The following is a 14,239-nucleotide window of genomic DNA, read 5'->3' on the forward strand; positions in this document are numbered from 1 at the left end:
TGACCGTCAGACATATAATGCTGCATCCCTAGCAAGACATTCCAGAACAATGAATAATGCCCCTACCCCCCAGCCTCTGATATTTAATCCAGATGACATGATCAAATTCAAAAGATTTGTTGTTGGTTTTTTTGGCTGGAGGGAGAGGGTAGATTATCAGATGAACGTGAGCTCCCAGTGTGACACTGTGGCCAAAAAGGCTAATGCTCTTGCTCTGCCAGAAGCTGGGAATGGGTGACAGATGATGGATCATTTGAAAACTACCTGTTCTGTTCATTCCCTCTGGGTCACCTGGCGCTGGCCACTGTTGGAAGACAGGATACTGGGCTAGATGGACCATTGGTCTGATCCAGTATGGCCGTTCTTATGCATAAACAGGGGAATCTCACGCAGGACTAGAGAGGTTATTTTACCTCAGTATTTGGCACTGGAATAGTGTGTCCAGTTCTGGTGCCTATGATTCAAGAAGGATGTGGATAAATTGGCGTTGGTTCAGAGAAGGGCCACAAGAATGGATTAAAGGGTTAGAATTCAAGCCTGATTGTGATTGAGCTTCTGGAGTCTATTTAACATAACAAAGAGAAAGCTAAAGGATGATTTGATTACGGCTTCCAAGTACCTACGTGGGGAACCGAGGTTTAATAATTAGGCTCTTGAATCTACCAGAGAAAGGTATAACACGATCCAATGGCTGGTTGAAGCTAGACAAGTTCAGACTGGAAATAAGACAATTGTTTAACAGTGAGGGTAATTAGCCATTGGAACAATTTACCAAGGATCATGGTGGACACTCCATCACTACCAATTTTCAAATCAAGGTTAGATGGTTTTCTAAAAGATACACTGTAGGAATTATTTCGGGGAAGTTCTCTGGCCTTTGTTACACAGGAGGTTGGACTAATGATCATAATAGTCCCTTTTGGCTTTGGAATCGATGAATCTATGAAATCAGATTTATTTGAACTCTCCATTTGTCAACCCTGTTACTGCTTCCTTTGATACTTCAGACTAATCTGACACAGAAGAGCCCATCAGAATATGTTGGGTCTTGCAGCAAAGTATGTTTTGGGCAGGGGGTGCAGAACGGTAAAGAGGGGGTATAGGATAGAACAGATGAGTTAATGAAGTGGAAGAACTGGGGGTAGGAAAAAGCAATTTTTCAAAACAAAAATGAAATGGCAAAGATATTTTAGAGAAACCAAAATGGAAGACTTTGAAGTACTAGCATGGATGGACCGATGCTCCCTGGTTCACACTTCAAATCAGTCCAAATTCCTTGAAACAATGGGAGTTGTCATTTTTCCCCGCCTTCAGGAAATGAGTCTTTCTAGAGCGGTGTGCAGTCAGTACTGCGTCATACTTTTTATTCAGGGCTGAAGAAACAATAATTGGCCTTACAACATTTGGGGAAACTGAGGCAAAGAGGTTAGGAGACGTGATGCAAGCCCCAGAAGTTGATGTCTGTTCTGGGATTTGACCTCCAAAGTGCCTAATTCTCAGTCCCCTGCTCAAAACTCAACTCTCTTTCTAGTTTCACAGCTGGCATTCCCAAAAATGACAAAACAAAGATGTGTCTCCCCCCAGTTCCTGGGTTGGGCAGAAAGATTAAATAAAACGCCTTGCCTACTGTGCTCCCCGCAAGTGCTTCACATTTGTGGGTACCTGAGCATACCTATATGCTTTCATCCCATCTCAGGAATCCCTATCCACAAGAAGCTGAATTTATCTTTAACTTTGTAGTTCAGAGGCTAGTTAGAACATTCTTTAGTAATAACTATAGGAAGACTTCAAGATATTGTTTAGCTTCATCCTGAATCTCATCTAAGCAGAGACAGTCAGTAGTGCCAAGCCATGACAGAGCAGAGTTTTATGGAAAGAATTATTTTTACTAGTAAGCTCTTGAATGTGCATAGAGCTGAAAGCTAAATTAAAACCAGATCTCCAGATGTGAAACACCATAGCTATCAACACTTCCCGATTCACCAGCCCGACACTCACCCACATCTATGAGAAAAGATTTTCACACTAGTGGAAGATGCTCGATGGTTTACAGGTTCAAAGCTTAAGCAGCAAATGTACAGCGTAGTGCAAGCCAGTCTTTTAAATGCAGAACTAGCTTTAGTAATCTCTAAAGCAGGGGTGGGCAAACTACGGCCCACGTGCCGAATCCGGCCCATCAGGGCTTTGGATCTGGCCTGCGGGATTGTCACCCCTGTGGCTCCACGGGCCCCGCACCACTCCCAGAAGCAGCCGGCACCACGTCCCCTCAGCCCCTGGATGGGGAGGGGGTGCAAAGGGCTCCGTGCGCTGCCCTCGCCTGCAGGCACTGCCCCCCCGCAGCTCCCATTGGCCGGGAATGGGGAATCGCGGCCAATGGGAGCTGGGGGGGGCGTACCCACAGGCGAGGGCAGCGCGCGGAGCCCTCTGCCTCCCCCCTTCCCCAAGGGCCACAGGGACGTGGTGCTGGCCGCTTCTGGGAGCAGTGTGGCACAGGGCCAGGGCAGGCAGGGAGCCTGTCTTAGCCCCGTTGCACGCTGCTGCCACCCTGGAGCCGCTCCAGGTAAGTGGCGCCAGGCTGGAGCCCACACCCCGAACCCCAACCCCCTGCCCTGAGCCCCCTGCCGCACCCCGCACCCCTCCTGCACCCCAACTTCCTGCCCTGAGCCCTCTGCCGCACCCCACACCTCTCCTGCACCTCAACTCCCTGCCCGAGCCCCGTGCCACATCCCACACCCCAACCTCCTGCCCTGAGCCCCCTCCGGCACTCTGTGCCCCCTCCTGCATCTCAACTCCCTGCCCTGAGCCGCCTCGTACACCCTGCACCACTCCTGCTCCCCAACCCCTTGCCCTGAGCCCCTTCTGGCACACTGCACCCCCGCCCACATCCCGCACTCCCACCCACACCCCAACCCCCTGCCCCAGCCCTACATTCATGGCCCTTCATGCAATTTCCCCTCCCAGATGTGGCCCTCGGACCAAAAATTTTGCCCACCCCGCTCTAAAACCCAAAGGGGCCTGTCACAAGGCAGGGCTTCTCCCCAGCTTCCAAACACACTCTGCCCCACTCAGCTTCCTTTAAGAAGGCTTATTGTCAAAACTATGGTGACCATTCACATGTTCCCAAAATACCCAACATTCTGGCACTTCTGGGAACAGCATGGGCCAACTCCTGCCTGCATGACCTCTCCCCACAACCAGCATGACCATACATGGTGCATGCAAGATCATGCTACACAGGGGATGCCATTTTCAACAGTTCACTGCCCTGCCCCCATCAGCCTGACCTCACACGTGTGCAAAGTCACACCAGCAGGGACAGAGCCATGCACTGTTCAAAAAGGCATCCCCCCATCAGATACTGGACAAAACTACATCCATGTTGTCCCAGTACTGGGCAGAAGACAAGCCAGCCAAAAAGAGGCCTGTCCAGTATAAAACCGGACGAGTGGCCTCCCCAGGCCAAACACAAGCAGGTAAAACAAACAGAAATAGTCCTGTAGTTCATCCTTTGTCCTAGTGTTTCACAGCCTCTCCTCCCGGGAGGTGATCCAGCTTCTTACATTTCTTCCACTCCCAGCCAGTTATTCTCCCTTTCTGGAACAGGTCCAGGACAGCCTTCCAGGGCCCCTCCACAGGATTTAGCTCCTCTCCCGCCAGGCACAGCCTGACCCAATCACTCCTCCTCTTCCTGCCCAATGACAGGTCTTTATAGCCTTAGGTGTAGCCTTGCCCCCTTGGGCCCAACTGCTCTGACACACAGGAACTGGGCCTGGTGTACTTACAGGGACCAGCTACCCTGTAATATACCTCCCCGCTTTTCAGAGAAAATAAGCCTTGTTTGCACTACAGTACTTATATGACGTGAATTGAAAAATACTATTTCTTTTGTTTATGATTTTTACAGTGCAAATATTTGTAATAAAAATAAATAATATAAAGCGAGCACTGTACACTTTGTATTCTGTGTAGCAATAGAAATCAATATATTTGAAAATGTAGAACAACATGAAAAATATTCAATACATTTCAGTTGGTATTCTAGTGTGTCACAGTGTGATTAAAACTGCGATTAATTGCGATTAATTTTTTTAATCGTGATTACTTTTTTTTGAGTTAATTGCGTGAATTAACCGTGATTGACAGCCCTAATAAAAATAGGTATTTTCTGTCTCCCTTCCCGTACTGGAGCCCTGCTTCCATCCTTAGCCCCTTATCTGGCCCTCTATCATTTGTTCAGCCCTTTCTGGGTCTTCACAGTATCCTGTTGGGATTGAGACTTTGTTTGGGTTCCTACCAGCCTCCTTAAAGGTGGCAATTTTGCAACAGAAAAGCTTCAAAAACAGACTCCAATGAGAAACTGCTGAGCTTGAATTAATATGAAAACTAGATACCATTAACTTGGGTTTGAATAGAACCTGGGAGTAGCTGGGTCATTACACATATTGAATCTATTTCCCTTTGTAAAGTATCCTCACACCTTCTTGTCAACTGTCTAAAATGGGCCATCTTGATTATCACTACAAAAGTTTTTTTTTCTCCCGCTGACAACAGTTCATCTTAATTAATTAGCCTCTTACAGTTGGTATGGCTACTTCCACTTTTTCATGTTCTCTGTATGTATATATATCTTCTTACTATATGTTCCATTCTGTGCATCCGATGAAGTGGGGTGTAGCCCATGAAAGCTTATGCCCAAATAAATTTGTTAGTTTCTAAGGTGCCACAAGTACTCCTGTTCTTTTAGTGGATACAGACTAACATGGCTACTACTCTGAAACCTGTCATTCCCTAGTACTTTTCTCTACCTGGAGACAGGCCAATTCTTTCTATAGGATTAAGCATTGCTGTTTCCAGTGATGAGCTCCCAAAATCCTAAGAACCGGTTCCCTACCGGGTCCTCGGCGGCACTTCGGCGGCAGGGGGTCTTCACTCACTCCGGGTTTTCGGCGGCAGGTCCTTCACCCGGAGCAAGTGAAGGACCCGCCACCGAAGTGCCGCTGAAGACCCGGTAGGGAACCACGCGGTGAATATAAGCCCCACATGCCTGTCTCCACCCCGCCACCCACCCATCCGACCCCAACCCACGTCCTGCCTCCGACTGCCCCCCTCAGAACCCACAACCCATCAATCCCCCTTCCTTGTCCCCTGACCACCCCCTCCCGAGACCCCCCACCCTAACTGCCCCCCAGGACCCCACCCCCTACCCAACTCACCCTGCTCCCTGTCCCATGACTGCCCCAACCCCATCCACCACCACTCTGACAGACCCCGGGGACTCCCACGCCTACCCAACCCGCACCTTCCTCATCCCCTGACCGCCTCCCCATAACCTCCGCCCCCTCCAATCGCTCCCTACCCCTTATCCAACCCCTCCTCCCAGCCCCGGCTGGCCCCCTTACCATGCTGCTGTGTAAGGATGCCACGCAACCGCTGGAGCTTGCAGCCCCATCCCCTTACCCAGAGGTGAAAGTAAGCCAGTATGCCCCTGTACGGCAGACCAGGATGGCCCGGCTTCCCCAGGGGGCAATTTAAAGGGCCTGGGGCTCCCAGCAGGGGCTGAAGCCCCAGGCCCTTTAAATTGCCACCAGAACCCCACTGCTGGAGCCCTGGGGTAGCGGCAGCGGGGCTCTGAGGGCTATTTAAAAAGTCCGGGGCTCCCGCTGCTTCTACCGCCCCAGGGCTCCAGCAGCTATTTAAAGGACCGGGGCGGTAGAAGCAGGGGAACCCCAGACCCTTTAAATAGCCCCCAGAGCCCTGGGGTAGTGGGGGGGGGGTCCAGGGGCTATTTAAAGGGCCGGGGCTCCAGCTGCTTCTACTGCCCCAGTCCTTTAAGTAGCCGCGGGAGCCCTGCCGCTTCCCCAGGGCTCTGGCGGCTCTGCGAGAGGGGAGAAGCGGGGGAGGGGCCGAGGGAGCCTTAGCCCCCAGAGATGGGAGCTCAGGCAGGCCAGACAGGATGGTCCCGCGGGCTGGATGTGGCCCATGGAATGGAGTTTGCCCACCCACCCGCCCCTTTAGGAACCGGTTCTACACCGGCTTCTAAATTTAGCAACCAGTTCTTGTGAACCGATGCGAACCGGCTCCAGCTCACCACTGGCTGTTTCTTTCTCAGCCTCCCCCTGAACCCAGGCTAACTTTTGTTCCGAACATACTGTTTAATAATCTTTCCCCATAAGTGCTTACCTCCTACAATTCTTATTGGCAAGATTTGAGCTGCTCCTGCAGGCCTTGGGGATGGTCACATGCTCTCTTTTCACTCTCCTTCACCATCCTTACTCCAGCTTTCAGCCCCTTATTTCCTTTTCCAGTCAACCCCAGACCCTCCCTGTACTGGGCTATTGTTCTACTTCCCGCTGCATGAGGGCTGAGAAACCTATCCAATCTCGCCCCAGAATTATTGGCCAGGGTAGCTCCTTGACCACACCCACGTGCAGCTGAGTTCTCCAGTCCTGGACCTCCAGCTCAACTTCTGCTTTGGGGTAGACATGGGTCTCACCCTGGATACATGAGATGCATACCAGCAGATGTTGGTCTACCTTGTGGTCTACCCTCACCCCATTTTCTCTGACAAGAGTGCACCTACAACCTGAGTCTATGAGTTCCTCAATCACAACTTCTCCCAACCTACTCATAGCACGTATGGCCAAGCCCCCTTAACGTTTCCAAATGGACTCCAACTCTAGACTGGCTGTATTAACAGCCTAGATAATCACACTCACACACAGACTCAACATTCTTGTCTGAAATGCCCAGCCTGGCCACATCTGAAGCATGCCAGGGGACCCCCTTTGCCATGCCCAGGCATGTTTCCATTAAATTGTAGAACTACCTGGGGCCCGTGGAGCTCTTGTGTATCCCCCAACTTTTGGCCACTTGAGGTCTTCCCCCTAGGGAGCTTCCCTCAGTTTGCCATGCCACCCAGCCGCTTGTGTCGCTCAGCCTCAAAGAAGGTCTCTGTTCGTTCAACAGCTTCCCCGACTGAGGCCAGCTGAAAGTGCCTTACCCTGCTCTGGCTCCCAAAGGTAGAACCTTTAGAAACTGCTCCAGGACAATTTGGTCCATGATCCTTTCTATCGAGCTGGTCTTTGGAGCAGACCCACCGGGCTGCAAGGTCCCATAACTTCTGGGCCACTACCTATGGTTGTGCTTGTCACAGAAACAAAGCAACTCAAAATCTGTGTTTATATGCCTCAGGACTCCACCCTAATCGGTCCAGAATGGCTGCCTTCACTACCAGATAGGAGTTCACCTGTTCATCATCACTTGCTTCCCAGTAAGCTGCCTATGCCTCAGCCATCAGGAACAGTGCTCTGTAGGCTGCCCATGTCAATTCCTCCCAGCTCGCTGTCCTCATCACTCAAGTGTTTGAAAGAAGGCCTTGTGGTCATCTTCTGGTGCCAACTTCACCAGGCCCAGGGCCAGCAACCTCACAGTCCCATCACCAACCATGTTGCCTGGCGTCTCTTGCTCCAACTGTTTAAAAGTGGGCTTCTTGCCACCTCTGTGGTGCAGCAAATTGTGTCTCCTGATGTTTCTGCTGGTTCACCATCATTTGCATGAGCAGAGCCTGAGTCTGCTGCTGCAGTTCTTATTGCCACTGTATCGCAGCTGTCTTGCTGCTGCAGCCCCATTACTAACAGGCAAATCACCTCCTCCATTTTTCCCCTTAGTCCCAAACTGTGTGGGGTCACTCAGTATTGCAGGTGGGGCTCTCTCTTCACTGGGCACCAGAGGTCCACTTCACTCTTCCTTTGTATAAGTGCCCACATTCTCCACCATATGTCACAGGGCAGGGCTTCTCCCCAGCTTCCAAACACATGCTGTCCCACCCCATCTTCTTTAAGAATATTTATTGTCCCAACACAAGCAAGTAAAATCAAACAAACAGTCCTTTAGCTTACCCTAGGGTTTCATAGACACCCCTCCCAAGGGTTTTTGATGATCCAATTTTTTTTGCAGTTTTCCAGTCCCAGCCAGCTCTGCTTCTTTTCAGGAACATTGGGTCCAGCCCAGGGCAACCTTTCTGGGCACCTAGCCCCTTGCTCCACAGCCCCACCACCGGCCCTCTCCCCCCAGGCACAGGCTGCCCCAATCACTCTTCCTCTTCCTGCCCTCTGACATGTCTTTATAGCCCTGCCCCCACTTAATTAGCTTACTTGGGCTCACCTACTCTAACAGAGGAGCTGGGCCTGGTCTATTCACAGGGACCAGCTACTCTGTGACAGGCCCAAATCATGTAAATGTTCCAAACAGGGCCCAATCCTCCAAACACTACCAGACGTAGTGTTTACTGCCATTGAAGCTTTTGTAGGAAGTGTTTGTAGAATCGAGTACTAGATTATTTTTGTTTAAAACTTGAGGGAAAGGTTGCATTTCTGAAAAATAATATATAATATACATTCCTTATAAACAAAAAACACTCCATTCCACAGTAAATGGCCTAGCACAGTATAGCTTACAACAGTGGTACTAAAGACCATCATTGCAAAAATGACTGGTAAATTGGGCACCCAAAAAATTGAGGTGCCCAAAATAGAGTGTGCCCAACCTTGAAGTGGCCTGATTTTCACAATGTGGTTGCTCAGAACTTTCTGAAAATCATACACCTTTAAGGTATCCATAGTCAAGATATGTGCCCAAACCTGAGGCACCCAGAATCACTAGCCATTTTTTAAAATCTTAGCAACAGTTATTATGCATTCAAGAGGACAGTATGGGACCCTGGATTCACTTACAAATGCTGCTGATTCCTCTTACTCAGAGGGTTGGCGAGAAGCCTTTTTCAAACTTCTAAACAGAGTTATATTTTAGCTATTTAAAAAAAAACAACATTTTAGTTTGAGTTTTCTCAGACAATTATTTTAAACAGGACTTTCAACAGAAACCTTTAAGTAATGCCTTTGATGTGTTGCCCCGCATATGAATGTTGTGAAAAACATCTGGAAAAAAAATTAATATGGAAATCATTTGGATTTTAACTGAAAGCTGTGCCACAAACTAACATTTCACAACCTAAATGATTGCCTTATTTTAAAAGGACTGTTGTAGATTTCAAGATTATGATTTAGTACAGAACAAATGAATGGCAGGTCCCATTCTGAAGGTTACCATTCTCCTCCATTTTGATAGGAAAGCTAACTGTTGCTAAGCTAAGGATCACTGTAGATCATAAATGAATCTCTACCCCGATATAACACTGTTCTCGGGAGCCAAAAAATCTTACCGCGTTATAGGTGAAATCGCGTTATATCGAACTTGCTTTGATCCGCCGGAGTGCGCAGCCCCGCCCCCCCCAGAGTGCTGCTTTACCGTGTTATATCCGAATTCGTGTTATATCGGGGTCGCATTATATCGGGGTAGAGGTGTACATCATTCGTTTTTGTACACCCAACATTATTCTTGGAAGCATTTTTTTTAGCAGTTTTATTCAGCTATTTCCCTAACAGACAGCTCTAAATAATCCCCTTTTCTGTTACATTTTGATCTACTTGCCTGGTGCGCGTGCACATACACAAGGAGCCAGCACTGATGTAGTTTCTTAGAAACTGACAGCAGCTGTGTTAGATTAAACAAAAGCTCTCCATGATACTTATCTTTTTAACTTGGCACCAGCCTTTCCATTACTCTATATAGAGTTTTGTTTCTAACACTTGAGTGGATGCATATAACTGTGGGAAGTGTTTGAAAGGCTTGTATGAAAAGATCATGTTACAAAACTGTTTTAGTAGGACCAATTTTCTAAGTGTTTTACTCTCATTTTCTTTTGATATATGTTTAAGAGAGTGTGTTAAGTGCAAGGAATATTCCAGCTTGCATGGAACAAAATCAGTTCCCCAGACATATTTGAAGAGAACTAGATTTATTAAGTAAAACTGGATTTGGTTTGCTTTTGTATACATTTAAATAAGAATTCTTGTGAGCTGTGAAAAGTGCACAACAGCAGCAATGAATGATTTAAGTTAGAAAACATCCCGGTGAAAAATATTAAATCTATAGATATATTTTTAAATAAAGCTGTGGGAATCTAATTCCTGAACATGAGCAACAAAGAGGCAGTGTGGTCATTGGAACATAGAAATGGCCAAAATGGATCACACTGACAGTCCATGTAGTTCCATATCCTGTCTCACAAAGTGGCCAATATCAGATGCTTCAAAGGAACATGCAAGAAACCTTCAAGAGGAGAATTATGGGATAATCAGCCCATAGGGGAAGTTTCAATTCATGAATTTTTTGCTCTTGTATTATTTTAGATGGTAAATAGGAGTGCCTAAATTATCTTCTCCAGCTATGCCCCTCTGCTATGTTCATTGGGCAAACTGGACGGTCACTACGCAAGAGGATAAATGGACACAAGTCAGATATCAGGAATGGCAATATACAAAAACCTGTAGGAGAACACTTCAACTCCCTGGCCACACAATAGCAGATGTAAAGGTAGCCATCTTACAGCAAAAAAACTTCAGGACCAGACTCCAAAGAGAAACTGCTGAGCTCCAGTTCATTTGCAAATTTGACACCATCAGATCAGGATTAAACAAAGACTGTGAATGGCTATCCAACTACAGAAGCAGTTTCTTCTCCCTTGGTGTTCACACCTCAACTGCTAGCAGAGCACCTCACCCTCCCTGATTGAACTAACCGCGTTATCTCCATACTGATTTATACCTGCCTCTGGAGATTTCCATTACTTGCATCTGAAGAAGTGAAGTTCTTACCCACGAAAGCTTATGCTCCCAATACTTCTGTTAGTCTCAAAGGTACCACAGGACCCTCTGTTGCTTTTTACAGATTCAGACTAACACGGCTACCCCTCTGATACCTTCTCCAGACCATTCACTATTCTGCACAACTTTGTCATGTCACCTCTTATTCATTTCCTCTCTACAGTAAAACCCAGTCTTTACAATTGCATCTAATCATTCCACAGCTGCTACATCCTTTTGGATGCAGGGTGGCCAGAACTAAATCGCCCTAACCATTGGAATAGTGTGTTACCACTGATTTACACCTGGCATTACAATATTTTCAGTATTTCAATCCCACATTGTAACATTTTGGGCGGGGAGGGGATCACAGCATCATATTGGCCAGAAGTTTTCATTTTCTGTCCACAATGACCCCCAGCTCTCTTTCCTGAGTGATTATATATAGTTGGAACCCCGCAGTATATACCAATACTTCAAAGTATTCATTCTAATGTATATTATCTTGCATTGGTCAACAATGAATGTAATCCACCATCATGCTGCCTATTCTCCTAGTTTTGTCTGAAGTTCTTCCATCTTCTCTAGCCAATGTCTAATCCACAATAGCACTTTACTTAGTCAAAGGATTTTTGAAAAAGTCTAAGCAAGTTATAGCAACTGGTTTTCCTTTACCTTTTTATTTTGTTGAAATGCTCAAAGAATTCAAACAGATTAGTGAGGCATGATTTGCTTTTGCAGAAGTTATGTTGGTTACGCCCTGTTACATCTAACCATCTAGATGTTTTATAATTCCATTTCAGGGTATGGGTTTCAGCCATTTTACCTTACGTCAGGTTCATCCCAATGCCTTTAAAAATAAATAGGTACAACTTTTGTGATCTTCCAACCCTTCAGGATAATAGCTGATTTTAATGAGACTGTTAACAGTTCAGCCACTTCATTAGTCCCTTCTGAACTTCTTGTTCTTTAATTTGTCACTCTGTTCTAGCACCTCCTTTGATTTCAGTCTCTGACAGAACTTCATTTTTGTTACCTGAAAGGGGTAGAATGTATACCACCAGTAGGCATTTTCCTAAAAACCCCTGTTCAGGTTGGCTGAGCTCCAGGTTAGCTACCCAGTGTACTAAAATCTAATTCTAATTCTGCCACTGGCCTTAAAGCATGATCTAGGGCAAGACACAATCTCTCTGCTTCAGTGTCCTCACGTATAAAATGGGGGTAATACCTGCCTTACGAGGGTATTATGAAGTCTAATTTATCTGTGTTTGTGATTTAAACCTGTGAAAAGCAATAGCAGTGCTAAGTATTACTGCTAATACGACACTCCATTCAGTCATCCCAGTGCAGAGGACCCCTCACAAAGACCTAGAGATACTTAAATCCTTGCTTAGCACTGACTTTAAAAGCTTAAGTGGGGGTGAAGTTCCCTGAAGAGCCTTGCACCAACTCTGCTCAACAGGGTGAATTTCAACTTTGGCCCAGTGCTTAAGCATGTAAAACTGACATTTATAAACCTAAGCACCAACGTAAGTGTCCAAATGCAAGATTTGCTGCCCTGAGTAGGGGCCCACACTGGAAAATCAAGCACATAATCAGTGTCAGTGGAAAAGGCAGATTTTATGGCCAAAGTAGACTGTGTCCGCACATGTTTTACAGACATCTTGAATTTTAACAAAAAGCTATAAGTAATGTTTGTTTAATTATTAATGCCCAAGTCCAAGAATAGTTTAATTCCATCTTCCTCTGATTCTTAATAAAGTCTTTTAAAACTACCCTCAAGGGCTATGTTTAATAGGCATTGAATGCAGATGCTCCTGTGCTTCCGAAGCATGTCTGAACAATTTCATTTTAGCAGAATGGTTAATGGGGTGAACCAGCCTCTGCTGGGCACATTCACCCAGTTTACTGGAAGTTTACTAAAAGTCCACCTTCTTTTGCCTTTTCTTCTCCAGGTCAGAGGTTCTGAAGCTTCAGCTTCCTTCCAGAGGCAGCACAAAGCAAAAAGAAGGAGCAGCACTACTGGATGGAAGACACTGCTTATCTGCTGTGCAACTGGATCGAAGCTCACCCACTGGGGGAGCAGGGATGTCAGAGAATGGTATAGAGAATCCTTATAAGTGCAAAATCCCTAGTTATTCTATTTTCTCAATGATGTGTCAGATTCTCAGCAGACAAACCAATATTTGCTTTAAAGATTTTCAACAATCAAAGCCACAGACTAATTCTAATGAATTTTGAAACCTTAAATAAAAAGTCAGCTTCCCCTCAAAAAATGTCTTATGTTTATTAAAAACCTGAACATGTCACTTGTAACTAACACTCAAAAGAATCACCTGCTTTTTAGAATTCACTGGACCAGAGTGACTTTTTTTTCTTGCTTATTAGTAAGTGGTCTTAGCTGCTGTGTGAATAATACCCGAGAACTTCAAGTTACAGTTAATATTCCACACAGACTCTTTGAAAACTACCTTATCCCCTATGTAATTTTGAATGATCCAACTGGTTTAGAGCATGTAATGCTAACTGCTGCTATAAACATGCCGTTTTGCTGCAATTTCCCCTGGGAATTGCATGTACTACGGTGTAAAGTCTCGTAAAGCCATTAGGTCTCCCAAGACTGGCTCTAGTTAATAATTACCCAGAATACCACTAGACTTCTACAGAGGAAAAAATTATAGGGATTCTGGATGGGATGATAATTTTGTTGGCTCGTTTACATGCTGTCATGATGAGAGCCATTTAAGAAAGTTGTCTTATTATCCTAAGGTCCTTCATCCTGGTAATGGTTTATATGCCAAGTAGACAGCAATTGCAAACTTAGAGCTTGAATTTCTCTTAGTGGTGTTGGACACATCTACAGCCAAATGAAGACAAATGTCAGGCTGCTTAGGAATTAACCATGAGCAAGAAATTGTGCTACAGAAGAAATCCATTGAGAAGAGATTTGGAGGTGAACAGCTAAATTTGAGGTCTGAAGTGTGTGCCTGGAAGTGTGATACAATAATGCCCTCCAGAGACTGAGAGAGATGTCATCAGTGTCCTTGATTATAAAAAATGAGCAGGTATTTTGTTCCGCTAGAGTGCAGCTGTGCGTATGAGTGTATGTAATAAGAAGTGCTTCTAGCATGATTTTCTAAAGGCATCTCTGTACTTTTAATTTGAGTTGAATATAACAAAACAGCTAGCATAGGCCTGATCTGATTGCTTTGTGGCAGTGACTCTGTACTACCATGTGAGAGACTAAAGCTAGGTCTACACTACCCGCCTGAATCGGTGGGTAGAAATCGACCTCTCGGGGATCGATTTATCGCATCCCGTCGGGACGCGACAATCGATCCCCGAATCGACGCTCTTACTCCTCCAGCGGAGGTGGGAGTAAGCGCCGTCGACAGGAAGCCGCAAAAGTCGATTTTGCTGCCGTCCTCACAGCGGGGTAAGTCGGCTGCGATACATTGAATTCAGCTACGCTATTCACGTAGCTGCATTTGCGTATCTTAAATCGACTCCCCCCTGTAGTGTAGGTGTACCCTTAG

The 14,239-nt window shown here is 46.2% G+C and overlaps 1 protein-coding gene across 2 annotated transcripts in view; it reads left to right on the forward strand.

Annotated features, from left to right (window-relative positions):
* EFCC1 (EF-hand and coiled-coil domain containing 1) overlaps nucleotides 1-14,239 on the forward strand; it is a 96,998-nt gene that overhangs the window by 60,743 nt on the left and 22,016 nt on the right. For both annotated transcript variants that reach the window (XM_054036137.1, XM_054036136.1), the window contains exon 3: nucleotides 12,659-12,804. In XM_054036137.1, coding sequence (XP_053892112.1) covers nucleotides 12,659-12,804 — 146 coding nt within the window. The remainder of the gene's footprint in view (nucleotides 1-12,658; nucleotides 12,805-14,239) is intronic.

The sequence above is a fragment of the Malaclemys terrapin genome, chromosome 7 (genome assembly GCF_027887155.1).
Source record: "Malaclemys terrapin pileata isolate rMalTer1 chromosome 7, rMalTer1.hap1, whole genome shotgun sequence".
In the NCBI taxonomy this organism is placed as follows: Eukaryota; Metazoa; Chordata; order Testudines; family Emydidae; genus Malaclemys; species Malaclemys terrapin.